The sequence below is a fragment of the Sapajus apella genome, unplaced genomic scaffold (assembly GCF_009761245.1).
Source record: "Sapajus apella isolate SASKATOON/1434 unplaced genomic scaffold, GSC_monkey_1.0 scaffold20, whole genome shotgun sequence".
NCBI lineage: Eukaryota > Metazoa > Chordata > Mammalia > Primates > Cebidae > Sapajus > Sapajus apella.
The window spans coordinates 83,576-102,552 of NW_022436960.1; the positions used below are offsets into that span (position 1 = coordinate 83,576).

Consider the following 18,977-nt stretch of genomic DNA (forward strand, 5'->3'; position numbering starts at 1 on the left):
CCCAAAGTGCTGGGATTAGAGGAGTGAGCCACTGTGCCCAGGTATTCCTTCTGGGGTGCTGAAAAAGTTCTAAAACTAAAGAGAGGTGTTGGTTGCACAATACTGTGAGTGTACCAAATGCCACTGAATTGTACACTTTAAAATGGTTAATCATGTGTCATGTGGATTCACATGAATTTAATTTCACGAATTCAACTTCATGAATTTAATTCACATGAACTTTAATATAAAAAACTAAAAAGCAAGAAACAAGTTGCAGCTATGAAATTTTTATTTTTTAATTTTCCAAATCTCACCTTGAATTGTTTTTTTTTTTTTCTTGAGATATAGTCTTGCCCTGTCACCCAGGCAGGAGTGCAGAGGCATGATCTCAGTTCACTGCAACGTCCGCCTCTTGGGTTGAAGCAATTCTCCTGCCTCAGCCTCCCGAGTAGCTGGGATGACAGGTGCACACCACCATACCCGGTAATTTTATTTTGAGATAGGGTCTTGCTCTGTTGCCAGGCTGGAATGCAGTGGTGCGATCTTGGCTCACTGCCGTCTCCGCCTCTTGAGTTCAAGCTATTCTCCTGCCTCAGCCTCCCAAGTAGCTGGGACTACCGGCATGTACCCAAGCCCGGCTAATTTTTTTTGTATTTTAGTAGAGACAGGGTTTCACCAGGTTGGCCAGGATGGTCTCAATCTCCTGATCTCATGATCCACCTGCCTCGGCCTCCCAAAGTGTTGGGATTACAGGTGTGAGCCACCTTGCCTGGCCAATTTCTATATTTTCAGTAGAGATGGGGTTTCACTATGTTGAGCCAGGTTGGTCTTGAACTCCTGACTTCAAGTGATACGCCCGCCTCGGCCTCCCAAAGCGCAGGGATTACAGGCATGAGTCACCGTGCCTGGCCATACCTATGAAACTTTGTGAGATAATGTTTGTGTCCGCTCCAAAATTCATGTTGAAGCTTTATCTCCAATAGGAGAAAACAGTATTTGGACATGAGTCTTTTAGGAGGTGTTTAGATCATGAGGGCTCTGCCTTCATGAACGGATTAGTGTCTTTTTTTTTTGAGATGGAGTCTTGCTCTGTTGCCCAGGCTGGAGTGCAGTGGCGTGATCTTGGCTCACTGCAACGTCCACCTCCCAGGTTCAAGCAATTCTCTGCCTCAGCCTCCCAAGTAGCTGGGATTTCAGGTGCCTGCCACCATACCTGGCTAATTTTTGTATTTTTAGTAGGGACGGGGTTTCAACATCTTGGCCAGGCTGGTCTTGAACTCCTGATCCACTCTCCTCGGCCTCCAAAAGTGCTGGGATTACAGGCGTGAGCCACTGGGCACAGCGAGATTAGTGTCTTATAAAAGAGCTTGAGGGAGTGAGTTCACCCCTTCTGTCCCTTTAGACACATGAGAACACAGCATTTGTCTCCCCTGGAGGATGCCAGCACCAAGGCACCATCTTGGAAGCAGAGAACAGGGCCCTCACCAGACACAGAACTTGCTGGTGCCTTCATCTTGGACTTTCCAGCCTCCAGAATTATAAGAAATAAATGTCTTTTCTTTATAAATTAGCCAGTCTCAGGCATTTTGTTACAGCAGCAGGAATGAACTAAGAGAGTGTCAACAATAAACTCCTACAATGCAGCAGGTAGGATTTCTATAGGTTAAGACTGGCCTAGTGGGGAGGACATTCCAGGAACAGGAGACCACAGGACTAAAATGAACACCTGGTGTCTAGCCAGTTCCAACCCTACCACGCTAAGACCACTCTATAGTTCAACAGCACTTACACTAGGGACAGTGGAGCTTTTCTTGTGTTCAGGAATATCCGCCTTATTGGGATTACTTGCATTCCCAAGCATGGGACTGGCTGGAACAATTCCCTTTCCTCCAACAGAACTGCCACCTGATTTCCGGGAGGAAATTCCATCTTCTTTGAGGTCACTATCTGCAGTGCTGGTCTGACTCCTTTTCGGATACGCCACAACAGAAGGAATAGCTGGTCCAGCTAAAATAAAGAGTTTACTTTTAAAAAGACTGAATATAGTTTCAAGTTTTATTTTGTGACAGTAATCGTATTTTGTAAGAGGATCTGAGATTGCCATTCACCTAAAAAAAAGTAAAACAGTAAAATCCTCTAAGATGTTTCTCACTTATATCTAATGGTTGCCCTATGCAATGAATTCAGTATTGAAATTTCATTTAATACCCCTAAATTTCTACTTAAAATATATTTTTCAAAAAATTATAAGCATTTAGAGTTGTCCTTTGGAAACATCTTAAGGTGGTATTACTGTATAGATTCAAACTAATTAGATGCACACAAATCAAGTAGAATGAACCAGTTCATCTTGTACATCTGAATGAATTACATCCTCTTTTGTAGGAGAGATGCCATCACCTTTTGGAACAGAAAAGTATAGATTTTATAGGCCATTTCTTTTGAAGGCTTATCTTGGATCTTTTTAAAAACACCCATAATCTTTTAGACAAACAGGAGTTTGAGTAGATAGGGGGAGGTGTAGAAGCAGAGAAATCATGCAGGCGACAGGGAGGAAGTAGATGGAGGTCACTAGTCATTCTTGCCACTCCAGGAGGAGTATGCCCAGGGACATGTGCCTAGGGACATGTGGACGACAGGGAGACTCCAATAGCAGCACAGGAAATTCAGAGTGCTAAGAATTTTACAAATGAACATGATAACTAGTATATGCCTCACATATGATAATCCAGTGGTAATCTTAAAGGACAGCATCAAATGCTCATCATTTTTTCTAAGGCAGAAGATATTTTATATTTTAGATGTATTAAAGGTTGGGGATGCATGGTAGGCTCACGCTTGTAATTCCAACACTTTGGGAGGTTGAGGTGGGAGGACAGCTTGAGCCTAAGAGTTTGAGGCTGCATGTGGCTTGGGTGACAGAATGAGGTCCTGTTTAAAAAAATAAACAAACAAATGGGGATGGGAGGAGCTAGTTTTTGGACAAAAATCTAAAGGGCAAATCTGTTTGGAACTAAATTAAAAATAAATAAGGGCTTACTTTTATTCACGGGAGAACAACAACTAAACTTTCAGTTTAGTAATTTTAACATATAAAAAACTTAACCAAGTATAGGGTGATATTAGCCTCAATGCTTAGCTTTCTTCCCATTATCATGGTCTACTGACATTGTAAACTTCCAGGTCACTACTGATTTGCTTCCAAACTCTGTGTTTAGAAAATATAAAACCTTTTAAGATCTGGGAGTCTGAATAGAAACAGACATTGATCTAATCCACTGACCTCATTCAGATTTCCCCAGTTGTACTTACACTAATTTGTATGTCTGTATATTTCATTCTATACCCTTTTATTACATGTTTAGATTCATGTGGCCACCACCAGTCAAGATGTAGTACATTTCCATCTCAAAGACCCTGGGAACTACCCTTTCATAGCCACAGTCACAGCCACTGCCACTTCCCTTACTCTAACTCCCTTTTGCTGAATCCCAGCAACTACTAACCTGCTCGCCATCTCTAGAATTCTGTCATTTCAAGAATGTTATATAAATGGGAATCCATGGAATGTAACCTTTTATGTATTTTCACCCAGTATAATTCCCTTGAGATCCATCCAAGTTATACATATCATAGTTTATTCCTTTTTATTGTGAGTAGGATAGTCCACGGTATGGATGTATTACACAGACATTTCATTTTTATGTAATCAAATTTGTAAGTCTTTTCCTTCATGGTTTAGTATTTGGGGTGACAGAAACACCTTCACCAGTCCAAGTTAAAAAGCAAATAATCCCATGTTTTCTTTCAATATTTCTGGAGTTTTATTTTTTATATTTGTATCTTCATTCCAACTGGAAATTCATCCTGGTATAAGACGTGAGAAATTGATCCAAATTCATTTTTTTTTCTGAGAACTATCAAATGTGCCCCCGTACAGTGATTATTATTATTGTTTTTTAAAAAAACAAGCTAAAGAATTCCTTGAAAATCGGATGGGGATCACCATTCGCAGAAACAGTGTGTACACGCATATGGGGTATTCACATGTGGGTCTCAAATTAGGAAGACAGTTATAAATTACATTGTGGCTTTAGAGAAGAAGCAGGTACGCATGCAGAGAGGTCAGCATCTACAGGCAGGTAAAAAGGAAGGGAGAGGTGAGAGGGGGCAAGAGGGGTGAAAGCTGGCCTGGCCATATAGGCTTGCCTGCCTTCAGAAATTCCAAGAAAGATGAGGATTATGAAAAGGCCACTCCAGTGAGGTGCTTCAGTGGAGAGAGCCACAGGGCTGGGACCAGGAGTCCTGGGCTCTGCCCGGTTGTTTCTGATTTACTACGTAACCTTGGGAGACTTGGTGATCTCTCTTGGTCTATTTCTTTAGGGATAAAGTAGAAGTTTGGTGAGTGTATGATACCATGTCTAAAGCCCTTTTCATCTCTAAAATTTTATGAGCTGGGGGCACTATTAATCTGGATGGAATCTATGTGCTTAAGGATGAACTAACTTACTAACATATTCCCTAGAGAAATGCAAAAATCCCGTGATCAGGTTTCTTCTAGAATTTAGGGATAATTCCATTTAAACTAGATGGTTTCAGGGCAATACATCAGGATTTAATAGTCATGTGGTCCATAGGCACTGGAAACCCCCCTTGTTAGTGACTAACACCAACACAAAAAAGGCAGACCTAGATCAACACATCACCTACAAATGCTAGGAGCACAAATACCGATGTGAGAAAGAGTTCTGTGCTCTCAGTTATACCCTAGAATAGCAGCCACTGTAGATGCTTTACTAGTGATATCAGTACACTGTTGCTTCAGTCTAAACCATGCAGAAAGACAGGCAACAGAAGGAAATGGAAATCAAACCAAGAGTCATCAATTTTAGTACAAAATAAAAGCTGTCCACACCTAAAATGCTATGTGTAGTCTTAAGTGTCAAATCTCAAGATGAAAGTATCAAGATGGAAAATGTCCAGAGACGAGAAATAAAATGAGGCTGGGAGTGGTGGCTCACGCCTGTAATCCCAGCACTTTGGGAGGCCGAGTTGGGCAGATCACTTAGGTCAAGAGTTCGAGACCAGCCTGGCCAAAAGTGGTGAAAGCCCGTCTCTACTAAAAATACAAAAATTAGCCGGGTGTGTTGGTACACACCTATAGTCCCAGCTACTTGGGAGGCTGAGGCAGAAGAATCGCTTGAACCTGGGATCTAGAGGTTGCAGTGAGCTGAGATCGTGCTATTGCACTGCAGCCTGGGCAACAGAGAAAAACTCAAAAAAACAAAAACAACAACAACAAAAACCCAAGGAGATGAATAGGGGCTCTATATGAGAATATATTTTTAAAAATTAGGACCAGACAAACATAGATTTAGTTCCCAAATCCTGGAATAACAGAATTAAAGGAGATATCTACAATGTTAGCGTGTAGTTATGAGGGCATAAACACACACGCTTGCCTCAGGACTCTGAGGCGTGGACTGCTGAAGGCAGAACAACGGTAGAGCTTGGTAGGCTGACCCACTGGGGGTATTTTGCCTTATAAAGGATTGGCTTCTATAACTGAAGTTTAAAAGGGAGGGTGGCTTAACCACACCAACAGCAAGAGAATGGATGAGAATGACACCGTAAAACACTGAAACCAATTAAGGCAAAACTGGGGTTCCATATATTCTCTAGGGCTGCCCTAATATGATAGCTACTGGGCCACAATTAGCTATGCATATATATTACTTAAGTAAAAAAATTTTTTCTTTTTCCTTTGAGACAGAGTCATTCTGTTGCCCAGGCTGGAGTGCAGTGGCATAATCTCAGCTCACTGCAACCTCCGCCGGGTTCAAGCAATTCTCTTGCCTTAGCCTCCTGAGTAGCAGGGATTACAGGCATGTGCCACCATGCCCGACTGATTTTTCTATTTTTAGTAGAGATGAGGTTTCACCATGTTGGTTAGGCTGGTCTTGAACTCCTAACCTTGCGATCTGCTGGCTTCAGCCTCCCAAAGTACTGGGATTACAGACACGACCCATCGCACCAGGCCAGTAAAATTTTAAAAGAGTAAAAATTGGGCTGGGCGCGGTGGCTCACGCCTGTAATCCCAGCACTTTGGGAGGCCGAGGCAGGTGGATCACGAGGTCAAGAGCTCGAGACCATCCTGGTCAACATGGTGAAACCCCGTCTCTACTAAAAATACAAAAATTAGCTGGGCATGGTGGCGTGTGCCTGTAATCCCAGCTACTCAGGAGGCTGAGGCAGGAGAATTGCCTGAACTAAGGAGGCGGAGGTTACAGTGAGCCGAGATCGCGCCATTGCACTCCAGCCTGGGTAAGAAGGGTGAAACTCCGTCTCAAAAAAAAAAAAGAGTAAAAATCGGCTAGGCCAATGACAGGCTCACACCTGCAATTCCAGCACTCTGGGAGGCCATGGTGGGTGGATAACCTGAGGTCAGGAGTTCTAGAGCAGCCTCGCCAACATGGTGAAGCCCCATTTAGTAGGGGCGGGGGCCCCTACTAAAACAAAATATGCGTGATGGCGCATGTCTGTAGTCCCAGCTATTCAGGAGGCTAAGGCAGGAGAGCTGCTTGAACCCAGAAGGTTGAGGTTGCAGTGAACCGATATTGTGCCATTATACTCCAGCCTGGGCAATGAGAGCAAAACTCCACCTCAAGAAAAAATAAATAAAAATAAAAAAGGCAAAAATCATTTCCTCAATTAAAGTGCTTGATAGCCACAAGTGTCCAGTAGCTACCAGACTGGACAGCATAGAGATATAAAATTGTAATAATCCCAGAAAGTTCTACTGGACAGCACTACCCTATAAAGTAAATCCAATGCAGAGGTGAAGAGAGTGAATAGAACTACAGACTAAGGGCTGGATGTGCTGGTTCATGTCATCACTTGAACTTGGGAGTTTGAGACCAGCCTGGGCAACACAGCAAGTCCCCATCTCCATTAAAAAAAGAAAAAAAGAAAAACTACAGATTAAAACAGAGGTTCCAGAGGGGCTAATGGTAAGGTTTCCACTCAACTGAGGCCTTACCCAGCAAAAATCTACTGCATGTACCAAGAAGATCAGAGGCTTAAAGTAATCATGTAATCATGCCAGCGCCTGCAGGAACACTAAGAAAAAAATGCTGGCTAGGCACAGTGGTTCATGCCTGTAATCCTAGCACTTTGGGAAGCTGAGGTGGGCAGATCACTTGAGGCCAGGAGTTTGAGACCAGCCTGGCCAACATAGCAAAACCCTATCTCTACTGAAAATACAAAAATTAGCCAGAAATGGTGGTGCACGCCTATAGTCCTAGCTACCCAGGAGGATGAGGCAGGAGAATTGCTTGAACCTGGGAGGTGGAGGTTGCAGTGAGCCAAAATTGTGCCACTGCACTCTAGCCTGGGCAACAGAGCGAGACTCTGTCTCAAAAGAGAAAGAGAGAGAAAAAGAAATGCCAAGAAAGAACATCAAGCCAGGCTCTGACCAACAGAATGCTTCCCAGTGCTGGATCTCTTGCCTGGACTCTTAAGAGAAGGCACTGGAATACTCCAAAACTTACCATGATCGCTGTAGCGTCTTTGCTTCTGGCTCGAAGAAACACTTCTCTGCACTTTGTGGTGAGGAGACTGGCCAGTACTGTTGTTGAGATCACTGCTTGGCCTAACCTTAGCAAGTGAAAGATTGCTGCTAGAACTGGAATCACTAGCATCCAGCTAAGAGAAAATGAGAAAAACAGAGCAAACCACAACACGAACCCAAATGGTTTATTAGGAAATTAAACTTCTCATTAACATAGACCTCATAAACCGTTCATTCAGAGACGAGGAATCACAACGTACAAAAATTTTAATCCTGAACTTAAGCAAAAGTAGTTTTCTGACTGCTGGAAAGACACTAAAGGTATTTATCATTTTCTTTCCAGGCTTTCTCAAACAACTTTAAATGCTCTATTTACTTCATCTGATGCTTTATGTCATTTCTAAACCATTAATGACTATAGGTTAATTTATGAAAGACCAGGTTTATAACAACATCCATCTTTTTCTCTACCCCACCGCCCCCAAGATACAGTCTTGCTCTATTGCTCAGGCTGGAGTGCAGCAGTGTGATCTTGGCTCACTGCAACCTCCACCTCCCAGGTTCAAGGAATTCTCCTGCCTCAGCCTCTCGAGTAGAGTAGCTGGGATTACAGGCATGCGCCACTACACCTGGCTAATGTTTTGTATTTTTAGTAGAGATGGGGCTTCACCATGTTGGCCAGGTTGGTCTTGAACTCCTGACCTTGTGATCCACCCGCCTCAGCCTCCCAAAGTGCTGGGATTACAGGTGCGAGCCACCATGCCCAGCATTTTTTTTTTTTTTTTTTTTTTTTTGGAGACAGAGTCTCATTCTGTCACCCAAGCTGAAGTGTAGTGTCATGATCTTGGCCTACTGCAACCTCCCCCTGGCAGGGTCAAGCGATTCTCTTGCCTCAGCCTCCCGAGTAGCTGAGATTACAGGCGTACCAACATGCTTGGCTAATTTTTTGTTTGTTTGTTTTAGAAGAGATGGAGTTTCGCTATGTTAGCCAGGCTGGCCTTGAACTCCTGGCCTCAATTGATCCATCTGCCTCGGTCTCCCAAAGTGCTGGGATTACATGTGTGAACCACCATGCCTGGCTAATATCCATCATTAAGAGTTAACTTAAAATAGCTTGTAATAGTCATAGGATTTAGATTTTCAGTTTGCAGGTAAATCTAAAAAACGATGTATCAAATGTTACAAATATTCAAAAGATAAAAACTAAGAAAACAGTTGATGTGAACTAATAATTAAGGGTATTTCAACTCTTCCTCTCTGATTACTCTTACCTCTGAAGATTTTCTCCCCAATAACAAATATGTAGCTGTGATTTCATCATATTTCATTTTACTAAGAGATTCTTGAATTTCTTCTTGTGAATATCCCATTCCCACCATAATATCTAAAAGAAGGACATAATACAGTTTATGTGTTTTGTTTGGGTAAGAAATCATCCTTTTATAGGATAAAACAATTTTCTTCATTTGACCTAAAAGATTACACATTACATACATTTTCTAATATAAATGGGCACTTGTTTCAGAGTTACTGGGTGCTATCATAGGAAACTGCAGGTAGCTAAGTTCCTAAATATGACAGAACAGATAAACTGTTCATATAACCTGTGCTTAACTTTCTATTATTCACATTTTAGGTACAGACATGAGTCCAAACAGAAATATGTTACTTAGACAAATACACGTGAACATGCAGGCATGGAGTGATTACCTATTCTTTTTTGGTCTGAGATGTCTAACTCTGGTTCAACAAACGGTTTGAGTTCATCCTCTTCATGCCCTGCATTGATCCACCTGTCCTTCATGATTTGCTAAAAAAAAGGTAAACTGTTCATTAGCAGAGTAAAATATTCTGATAACCATAATATTTAGAAAAATTTATTTTCAACATTTCATTGACTGTTGTTCAAAGCATAAACTCAAATTTTTTTTAAATGTTTCAATTCCTGCTTACAAAGCAGCAGGATGTATCCAGTATGGCATATAATCAAGCAAAGTTCTAAGGCCACTCTAAAGACTCTCCAAAGTTGTTGCTTGTTTCTACCTACATGATTACCTCTAGAGTGCCGCGTTTAATTGGATTTAGCACCAGGAAACGTTTGAGAAGGTTTTCACAGTCTGTAGACATGTAGAAGGGAATTCTGTATTTCCCTCTTAATACTCTCTCTCTCAGTTCCTTTGGGGAGGTAGAGAGGAAAGAAAACTAGTGAGTCAACCTTTAGGTTTAGTTAACAAAACACAGCAAGAAAAACCCTGAAGCCCCCACACTGATATAATGTTAAAGATATGAAGCCATGTAATATTAGGAAACTTTTTTTAGTTTTGTGAAGTACATGGATGCAACTCCTTCTTATACCTTTAGGTTTTGCCCATCAAAGGGAAGTGAGCCACTGACTAGTGTGTATAAAATGACCCCCAGACTCCACACATCCACTTCTGGCCCGTCGTATTTCTTGCCCTGGAAGAGCTCCGGTGCTGCATATGGAGGACTGCCACAAAATGTGTCGAGTTTACTGCCAACAGTAAATTCATTGCTAAAACCGAAATCTGCTATTTTAATGTTCATATCGGCATCTAACAATAGATTTTCAGCCTAGAGGGAAAACATCAAGACAAAAATGAAATTTAACCAAAATAGAATTAGAAATATGACAGGATTAGGCATTTTCAGAAAAGCTCTTTGTAACGATATAAAGTTACCTCCTAATTAATGTGAAAACATTCTTTCTAGAGAAAAAAACAGGAGACAAATGAGAACTCCTTATTTTATAACATTAATAATAGCAGGCATGAAGTATAGATTAATTCTAGCACTAATGTAAACATCAGTGTCCCACGATCAAGAAAAGCCTTGACAAGTTTTTCAATTAAGAATAGTAATATGGGGGCCAGGCACAGTGGCTCACGCCTGTAATCCCAACATTTTGGGAAGCAGAGGTGGGTAGATCACCTGAGGCAGGAATTTGAGACTAGCCTGGCCAAGATGGTGAAACCCCATCTCTAATAAAAATATAAAAATTAGCTGGGCATGGTGGTGCATACCTGTAATCCCAGCTGTTCGAGAGGCTGAGGCAGGAGAGTCGCTTGAACCCAGGAGGCAGAGGTTGCAGTGAGCTGAGATTGTACCACTGCACTCCAGCCTGGGCGACAGAGTGATACTCTATCTCAAAAACAAAAAACGAAAATAATATGTGGTAGCGGTAGGGGCAGGGCTAGGTACAGTGGCTCACTTGAGCCCAGGAGTTCCAGACCAGTTAGGGCAACATAGAGAGACCCCTTCTCTACAAAAATTTTTTTAAAAATTAGCTGGGTAACGTCTGCAATCCCAGCTATTTAGACGGCTGTGGTAGGAGGATCTCTTAAGCCTGGGAGTTTGAGGCTGCAGTGAGCTATGACTGTGCCACTGCACTCCAGCCTGGGTGACAGAGTAAAACACTGTCTCAAAAAATAAATAATTTTTTTTAAAAAGGAGCATTTCATAAAAACGGCTAAATAGCTACGAAATGGCTGTTAAATGAAAAGGGGAGAATCCCAAACCTCATTCAAGAGACAAATCACAGCTGGGTGTGGTGGTTTACGCCTGTAATCCCAGCACTTTGGGAGGCCAAGTTGGGTATATCACCTGATGTCAGGAGTTTGATACCAGTCTGGGCAACTTGGCGAAACCCCATCTCTAATAAAAATACAAAAAATTAGCTGGGTATGGTGGTGGGCACCTGTAATCTCAAATACTTGAGAGGCCAAGTCAGTAGAATCGCTTGCACCCGGGAGATGGAGTTTGCAGTGAGCTGGGATGGCACCACTGCACTCCAGCCTGAGCGACAGAGCGAGACTCTGTCTCAAAAAAAAAAAAAAAAATAATCAGTCACTTTATTTTAACAAATTTCCTATGTGGCTACTCCATAGCAGATGCTATATTAGTGTCTGGATGGATAATGAAGAACAAGACCGATAAAACCCTGCCCTCAACAGCTCACAGTTCAGAGGGGAAGAGGTAGAAAGATAAGCAGCTGTCCTGAGACACAAGTGCCATAACTGAAGAGGCACCAGGAGATGTAGGTTGGCACTGAAAGGAGTGGACCGCTTCCCAGACGAAGAGAAATCAAAGCACCAGAAGGTGCATCTGATTATAATGGATGTGTTGATGAGGGGTATTTCAGGCAGAATAGAGAGTCTGAGAACCCATTTGAGTCACAGCATATTTCACCAAGAAACTGAAAGACATGTGTGGGAGAGAGATGTGTAGAGAGGGCTGGGGAATGGTCAGGGCTTAATAACAAAGGACTGTACTTGAGAAGTTTGGGTTTTCATCCTAAGAGCATTGGGAAGCCACCGAAGAGTTGTTCAAGCAGAGAAATGACCATTTTATTTGTGTTTCCTTAAAAGACCATTCTGGGTGCAGTGTAGAAAACATAAATGGGAGGAAGAGGCAAAACTAGAAGCAGAGAAGAACAGGTAAGAAAGCAGTGTCGTAATCACCTGAGATAATAGTGGTCTGGCCTTGGACAGTGTAACAGACAGAAAAGAGTGTGCTTAAGAGGTATCTGGGACACAACAGCAAAGGGCCTGGTGACTGAGTAGGTAAGGTACCTGAGGGACATCACTCACTTGAATGAGAAGTGAACATTCATGTTTAGGAAGGAAAAATTTAGGCTTTGAACCTGCTGCACCCAAGGAATGCTTATGTGAAGATACCCTTTGCTCAGCTGGGTCCTGGATCCAGGAAGAGTGCTGTGGCCGCAGGAATGAATTCAGAGCCATCAGCATACAGTTGGCCACTGCAGCTCAGAGTGAATATGAAAAAGCAAGTCAACGACAACCATGTGAGGGGAGAGCGAAGGTGAGTGCCAAGTTAAGACACAGAATCTAGGAAATGTTCAGAAGAATATGGCTACAAAGGAGAAGAGAGAAAAAGGGTGTATCTGGAAGGGGAACATGGGTGGTTTTTTGTCAAAAAAAAAAAAGAAAAAAAAAAAGGCATACAGACTTGAGCATGGGTAAATGCTGCTGGTGAAGAGCCATTAGAGAAGGAGAGTGAATAAACAAATGGAGAGAAAAGAGGCATTACACAGAGCACAGTCCCCAGAGGGAGTCAGGACCCAGAACTCAGAGCAGAGGCACCTCACTTTCCTGTAACAGGAGAGAAGTGATGGATGGGGGTAGGTGCAGCTATGTCTAAGGGCCTGGTAGAAACTGAGGGAGTTTCTGCCTGGTGTTTCTATTTTCTCTGTGAGATATGAAACTATCATCCTATGCCAGAGTGAGGGCAGAGGTTGAACACCTTGAAAGAGGTCTCAAACAGGCATTGCTGTTAACGGAAGAGAACTAATGAAAGTAGCAGAAAAGAATGCCAGGCGGCACTGGGGATGCTGTGGGGACAACCATACATTCCTGGAGGCCCCCATTTGTTTGGCTGTGTGATGACTGTCCTCCAGAAATCAATCACCAGTCACCTTAACTGAAATGTAAAATACTTTCAACAAACTTTACTTTAAAAAAAAATTTTAATGCTCTTTCCTATAACTTAGGAAGATTCAATGATTATGAAATTTTAAAAAAATTTTAATAAGTCTAATCTACACCTCATTTGTGTAATAACCACTGTGAGAACTGCATACATACAGACAGAGCATACGCTGAGTGAGGCACTTCTACCTACCTTGAGGTCTCGATGTACGATCCGTTTCTGATGGCAGTATTGAACTGCAGACACGATCTGAACAGGAGAGACGCAGAGTCAGATATCACTGGTGCAGATTCGTAATTAAGACGAAAATAACTTTGTTAATGTTCACACACACAGAATACTCAGTATGTGCTTGAATGTCTGTGTGGATTTCTAAAAACGATTTTCCTATGCCTTGAACTTTCCAGTCTAGAGAAATTTAGGGATGGGGCAAAACAAAATAGGTGAGGATGTTCTTCTGTTTTCTACCATTTTAACTGAAGTCTCTTTTTGGACCCTATCCACTGACATTCCACTTAGAGTGTAGTGCCAGGGCCCAACAAATCGCCTGGATCTGGTGGACCCTGGCTGCCCCTAGGCCCAGATAGCTCTGATGTAACTTTTTTTTTTTTCCTTGAGACAGAGTCTCGCTCTGTTGACCTGGCTGGAGTGCAATGGCACAATCTTGGCTCACTGCAACCTCCCCTTCCTGGGTTTAAGAAGTTCTCCTGTCTCAGCCTCCCGAGCAGCTGGGATTACAAGCATGCGCCACCATGCCCAGCTAATTTTGTATTTTTAGTAAAGACGGGGTTTTACCACGTTGGCCAGGCTGGTCTCGAACTCCTAACCTCAGGTGATCCGCCCCCGCTGGCCTCCCAAAGTGCTAGGATTACAGGCATGAGCCACTGCGCCCAACCTGGTACAACCTTTCCATACCCATGGAGTCAACTCCAAACCAAACCAGCAGTAGAGTTACCCATACCCAGGTGTTAATCCAGGTTGGTTCTCTTCTGTAAGTGCTCTTCCCAGTCTGCTCCCTGCAACAGTCTTTCTTCTAACTGATGTGGATCCATGGGGAGCAAAAGCTAGTTAACTTCTCTGAGGGTCAGTTTCCTCTTCCTTTATTAAAATGGAGGAATGAACGTTGTAACGTATGTGAACTATGAAAACTACTAAGTGCACTATTAAGAATTCCTCCCACTTTCAGCAAATAGTATGCTTTATTTAGTCAACTTGCAATCATGACTATGATTAAACAACTGTTTTACTGAAATTTCAACTTACTGGTCACTTAAAAAAAGTATTCTAATATTAAAGCTTTATACGCTCATTGTAGAAATTCTAGGAAATACAGAAAAGTCTATGGAAATATACTCCTGTATTACCACTAACTAGAGGTAACATCTCTCGTTATTTTGTTGCACTTGCATCTAGTCTTCTCTTTGGTATTCTGCATGTATATTTAGATGCATATGATTACATATACACAAAACTGAGATTATAATAAAAATACTGTTGGTTCCTCCAAATCATCATCAACTCTCAACTGTGAGCCCCATGGACCCACCCATGGAGATGAAATCTCAGAGAGGGCTGTACAATATTTTGGTTCAAAATAAGCAGCAAGGAAAAGGTGAACTGGGGTTAGGATGAGAATGATAACAAAAATCAGCACTTTGCTAAGCAGCTTCATTATTTAAAATTAACATTCAGAATATCAGACCCACTCATGATTAACTAAAGGTACACAAATTCCAATGCCAAAATATGGGTTTTAGAGCATCTGTTACTTTGGATTTATCATGATTGTTCTATTCTGTCAGCATGAAAATTGGAAAAGTAAAATAGCTTTGTTTTCCCAAAACAAAGTAATAGCTTTGTCACCTAGGACATAGGTAAATTTTATTTAATCTTTTCCCTTTGCTAATTCAGAATTTATATTAGTTTTTCCTCATATTGAGATTTCTCTTATAGGTTATTTTCAAATTCTGCTTTTGAATCAGATTTGATGATCTTCTGTCCTTTCTCAAAGAGATCAAATAATTTCTCTCTTTCTCTGGCTCCAAAACAGCTCAAAGCTAACGTGATGCTGCAATAAGCTGAAAAGACTCAACTTGAACTTACAGCTTTTTTTGCATTCGGTTAGCAGCTAGAAATGGAGATTTCTAACAGACGTTATCTAGGTTAAACTATGAATGCTAGCCTAATTCACCTTCAATCATACATGAAAGAGTGTCAAAGAATCAACATCACCAGCCAACCAAGAAAGAGGTAAGTAAAAAAGATGGGGCTGGAAATTTATTATTTTTCTCTGAAGAGAACAAGAGCCCAACCAAAAATTTAAAATGTCATAAGCAGTAACTAGGATGGGCATGGTGAAGGAAGTAGAAGGAGGAAAACCCATCTGGTGATGAATATGGAAAAGGATTGCACAGTGTACTTTGTGTGTGGCATACCTTCCTTTCTGTCATAAATAGAAAAACTTTTTTTGCTTAGTCAAAGTAATGATGACTTACAAGCTCCTAGAAAGCACAGAAATTGAGGCTGGGTGCAGTGGCTTACATCTATAATTCCAGCACTTTGGGAGGCTGAGGAAGGCGGATCACTTGAGGTCGGGAGTTTGATACCAGCCTGGCCAACTGGATGAAACCCAGTCTCTACTAAAATTAAAAAAAGAAAAAAGAAAAAAAAGCCGGGCGTGGTGGTGCACACCTATAATCCCAGCAACTCGGGAAGCTGAGGCAAAATTGCTTGAACATGGGAGGCAGAGGTTGCAGTGAGCTGAGATCACACCACTGCACTCCAGCCTCAGCAACAGAGCGAGATTCCATCTCAACAACGAAAGAAAAAAGAAAAAAAAAGAAAGCCCAGCAACTGAAACAGAAAAGTGGAAACACCAATATCACGCATACCCTTCCAAGTCTAATGGAGCAGTCATAGGCAAATACCATGGGAGAAGAAATCAATTCTAAAGCACTCTAAATCAATTTCCTAATTGTAAAAACACACACATAACAAACCTTCCTTCCTAGTCCAATTAATAGGCTCCTCAAATAAAGGCTTCAGAATTTCTGCAGGGAATTTACAATAAAAATTGGAGTAATTTCCTCAAGATTTAGGTTAGTAAGCTCTTGCTGGGTGACACCAGCCTCTTCCTCATAGTCAATAAATCATCTTCATATACATGTTTGCAAGTCACATTCATCTGAGTAGAAAGGACTGTAAGCTGTATGAAGCAAAATAATTTTTGCTTTCAGGTGGTCAATTTGTAAAAATTAAGAGTATGGTTATGGGAAGAGCCAAACAGACTTTTCTAATAAAAATCTGAGTTTCCTTTTATAGACCACACAATCAAATGATATTAGAATATCATGGACTTCTATGGACTTCATCAAGTGTAATTTCTTGTTTTTACAGCTTTAAAAACAGGATCAGAGAAGCTAAATGATAGTCAAAGTTGATTTTGACTTTGATTTTAGATTTGAATTCAAAGTACCATTAGTATGTAAGCAACATTTATAAGAAACTTATTAAGTCCTATAACTTACAAATGTAAACCTCAGATTAAGCAAATCAAAGGAGACACTGTAAAGATGTGCCAATCTTGTATGTGAATAAAACAAAATATAAAGGTTCTGAGAGAAATGAGGCGATAATTCCATTTCATTGTAGACCTTGTGAGAATAGAATTAATTTAAAAGCAGTGAAGCACTGTTCCTTTCCTTCATCTAAATCAGGGGTTGGCAAATTATGGCCTCTGGCTACTTCCAACCCATCTCTATTTCTGTAAATAAAGTTTTGTTGGAACACAGTCACGTTCATTCATTTGGTATGGTCTACAGCTTCTTCTTCTTCTTCTTTTTCTTTTTTTTTTTTTTTTTTGAGATGGAGTCTCATTCTGTTGCCTGAGCTGGAATGCAATGGCCTGATCTTGGCTCACTACAACTTCTGCTTCCCAGGTTCAAGCAATTTTCCCACCTCAGCCTCCCCAGTAGCTGGGATTACAGGCACTTGCCATCACGCCCTGCTAATTTTTGTATTTTTGTGGAGACAGGGTTTCACTATGTTGGCCAGGCTAGTCTCGAACTCCTGACCTCAGGTGATCTGCTCACCTTGGCCTCCCAAAGTGTTGGGATTACAGGCGTGAGCCACTGTGCCCAGCCTACAGTTGCTTCTAAGCTACAACATGAGTTAAATAGTTATGACAGAGACAGTGTGGCCCACAAAGCCTAAAATGTTCACTGTCTGGCTCTTTACAGAAGTCTGCTGATTCTCAGTCTAAATAATAGCACAATAATGATCGCAAATCTGAGTTTTGGAGTCAGAGGGTTTGGGACTCTTGAGTCTGTGGCAGGTCTCCTACTTGAAAGCAATTCTGGGACCTGCCTGGGCAATATATCAAGATTCCGTTCTCCACAATAAGGGGTAAGGGGGAAGAAAGGCAATTCTGGACAAGTTATTTAATCTTCCCATGTCTCAGTTGTCTTATTTTAGCAAATGGGTATAACAGTACTTAATTCACAAGGCGGCTGTAAGATTTACAAGAATGTAGGTAAAGTACTTGTCCCAGTGTGTGGCATGGTCAGTCAATAACAGTAATTATTATTTATAAAGACCGGAGAGTTAAGTAACCCATACGCTTAAAACCTGCTTATTAAAACCCATGTCTCTTTAAAAAGCAGAGTAAAAACAAAGCAAGAAGTTGCCAGTTAGCAGTTTGAGTTACATTCGATCTTGGTTTATGTCAGACAAAGCTAATAATGAATTTTGGGGTTCTGACACTCGCTAAAAACTCTGAAATGGTTTTAATTAATGTAATCACAGGTGTTTTTGAAAGGCTCTAGATTTTTAAGGCTCAATTGTTGAAAGGGAAGGTAAAGTGTAAGACTAACGCTCCCATTACGAAGCTAGGAATGCGAGCCTTGGCTGCCTCCAGCACAGTGCCTTAGGTGTGAAAGGTACTTTTAAAGTTTTGTTGAATTGAATGGCCAACGCCTGCCATCCAACAGCCTTAAAAGCATTTATGGAGGCAAACACTTGTTTGCTTCAGGGTTTAAGTGAGATAAATTATCAAATTAACAAAGTAAAGACACATTAATTCATACCTGTCTAAATTTAGCTCTTGCTTCTTTTTCCTTCATTCTGCCATGTGCAACCAAATAGTCGAATACTTCACCTATAAGTGAGAGAAATAAAAGCAAGTAAAAGCCCTACTTCAGAGCATTAATTTCCCATAAACTGATGTTTCACTTTTAGCAATGCACTAATTTTTAAATATAAAGTTAGCCAGAAATATGTGGAATTTGAACTAAGCTGGCTTTAAGTTTAACTGCAGGTATTTAAATTCACCAACAAAATCCTTAAGCTGGAAAAAAGCCTTAAAATTAAATTCCCTATGCCTAAATTATATAACTATTATTTTAAAGGGTGTTTTCAATATGCTTTAATAAAAGCTAAGCAACGAAAATAGAAAATTAAAATGAAGTTATTAGTGTTAGAAGAGGACATCCTCACTGCAGGATTATGACAACAAAGAATTTCCTGACTATATTCATTCACTCAACAAACATTTACTGAACATCCACTAACTCCAAGGCACTGTTCTAGGTAGGCTCTGGGGAAATGTAGCAGTGAACACAACAAGATTCTTTTCCTCACAGAGTTTACATTCTAGCTGGGGGAGAGGGACAATAAATGAATAAATATATATTGTATCAGAGGATAGCAAGTGCTATGGAGGAAAAGCAGGAGAAAGAGACAAGTAAGCCTGTGCGTGCACACAGTTGTGTTTTACTGAGTACTTGAGGGTGCGGACAATGCAGTTATCTGAGGTAAGATTCTACAGTAATAACAGAAACAGCAAGAAGGCCACAGGGCTGGAGAAGTGTGAATGAGGGGAAGAGAGGTAGTTCTTGAGGCCAGGAAGAGTCCTGCAGGCTGTCATGAGGACTCCGGCTCTACTATCAGTGAGATGAGAAGC

General features: G+C 41.3%; 1 protein-coding gene across 17 annotated transcripts in view; it reads right to left on the bottom strand.

Moving 5' to 3' along the window:
* The window catches only part of MARK3 (microtubule affinity regulating kinase 3), a 114,327-nt gene that overhangs the window by 25,002 nt on the left and 70,348 nt on the right, over positions 1 to 18,977 (bottom strand). For 13 of the 17 annotated variants that reach the window (XM_032287290.1, XM_032287289.1, XM_032287286.1 and 10 more), the window contains 8 exons: positions 18,103 to 18,173; positions 13,211 to 13,267; positions 9,908 to 10,144; positions 9,608 to 9,727; positions 9,263 to 9,362; positions 8,824 to 8,936; positions 7,533 to 7,686; positions 1,772 to 1,989 (listed from right to left, as the gene is read on the bottom strand). In XM_032287290.1, coding sequence (XP_032143181.1) covers positions 1,772 to 1,989; positions 7,533 to 7,686; positions 8,824 to 8,936; positions 9,263 to 9,362; positions 9,608 to 9,727; positions 9,908 to 10,144; positions 13,211 to 13,267; positions 18,103 to 18,173 — 1,070 coding nt within the window. Of the gene's footprint in view, positions 1 to 1,771; positions 1,990 to 7,532; positions 7,687 to 8,823; positions 8,937 to 9,262; positions 9,363 to 9,607; positions 9,728 to 9,907; positions 10,145 to 13,210; positions 13,268 to 13,979; positions 14,117 to 18,102; positions 18,174 to 18,977 lie in introns of those variants that run through there. The other 4 variants (XM_032287287.1, XM_032287285.1, XM_032287278.1 and 1 more) reach the window with 2 other exon arrangements.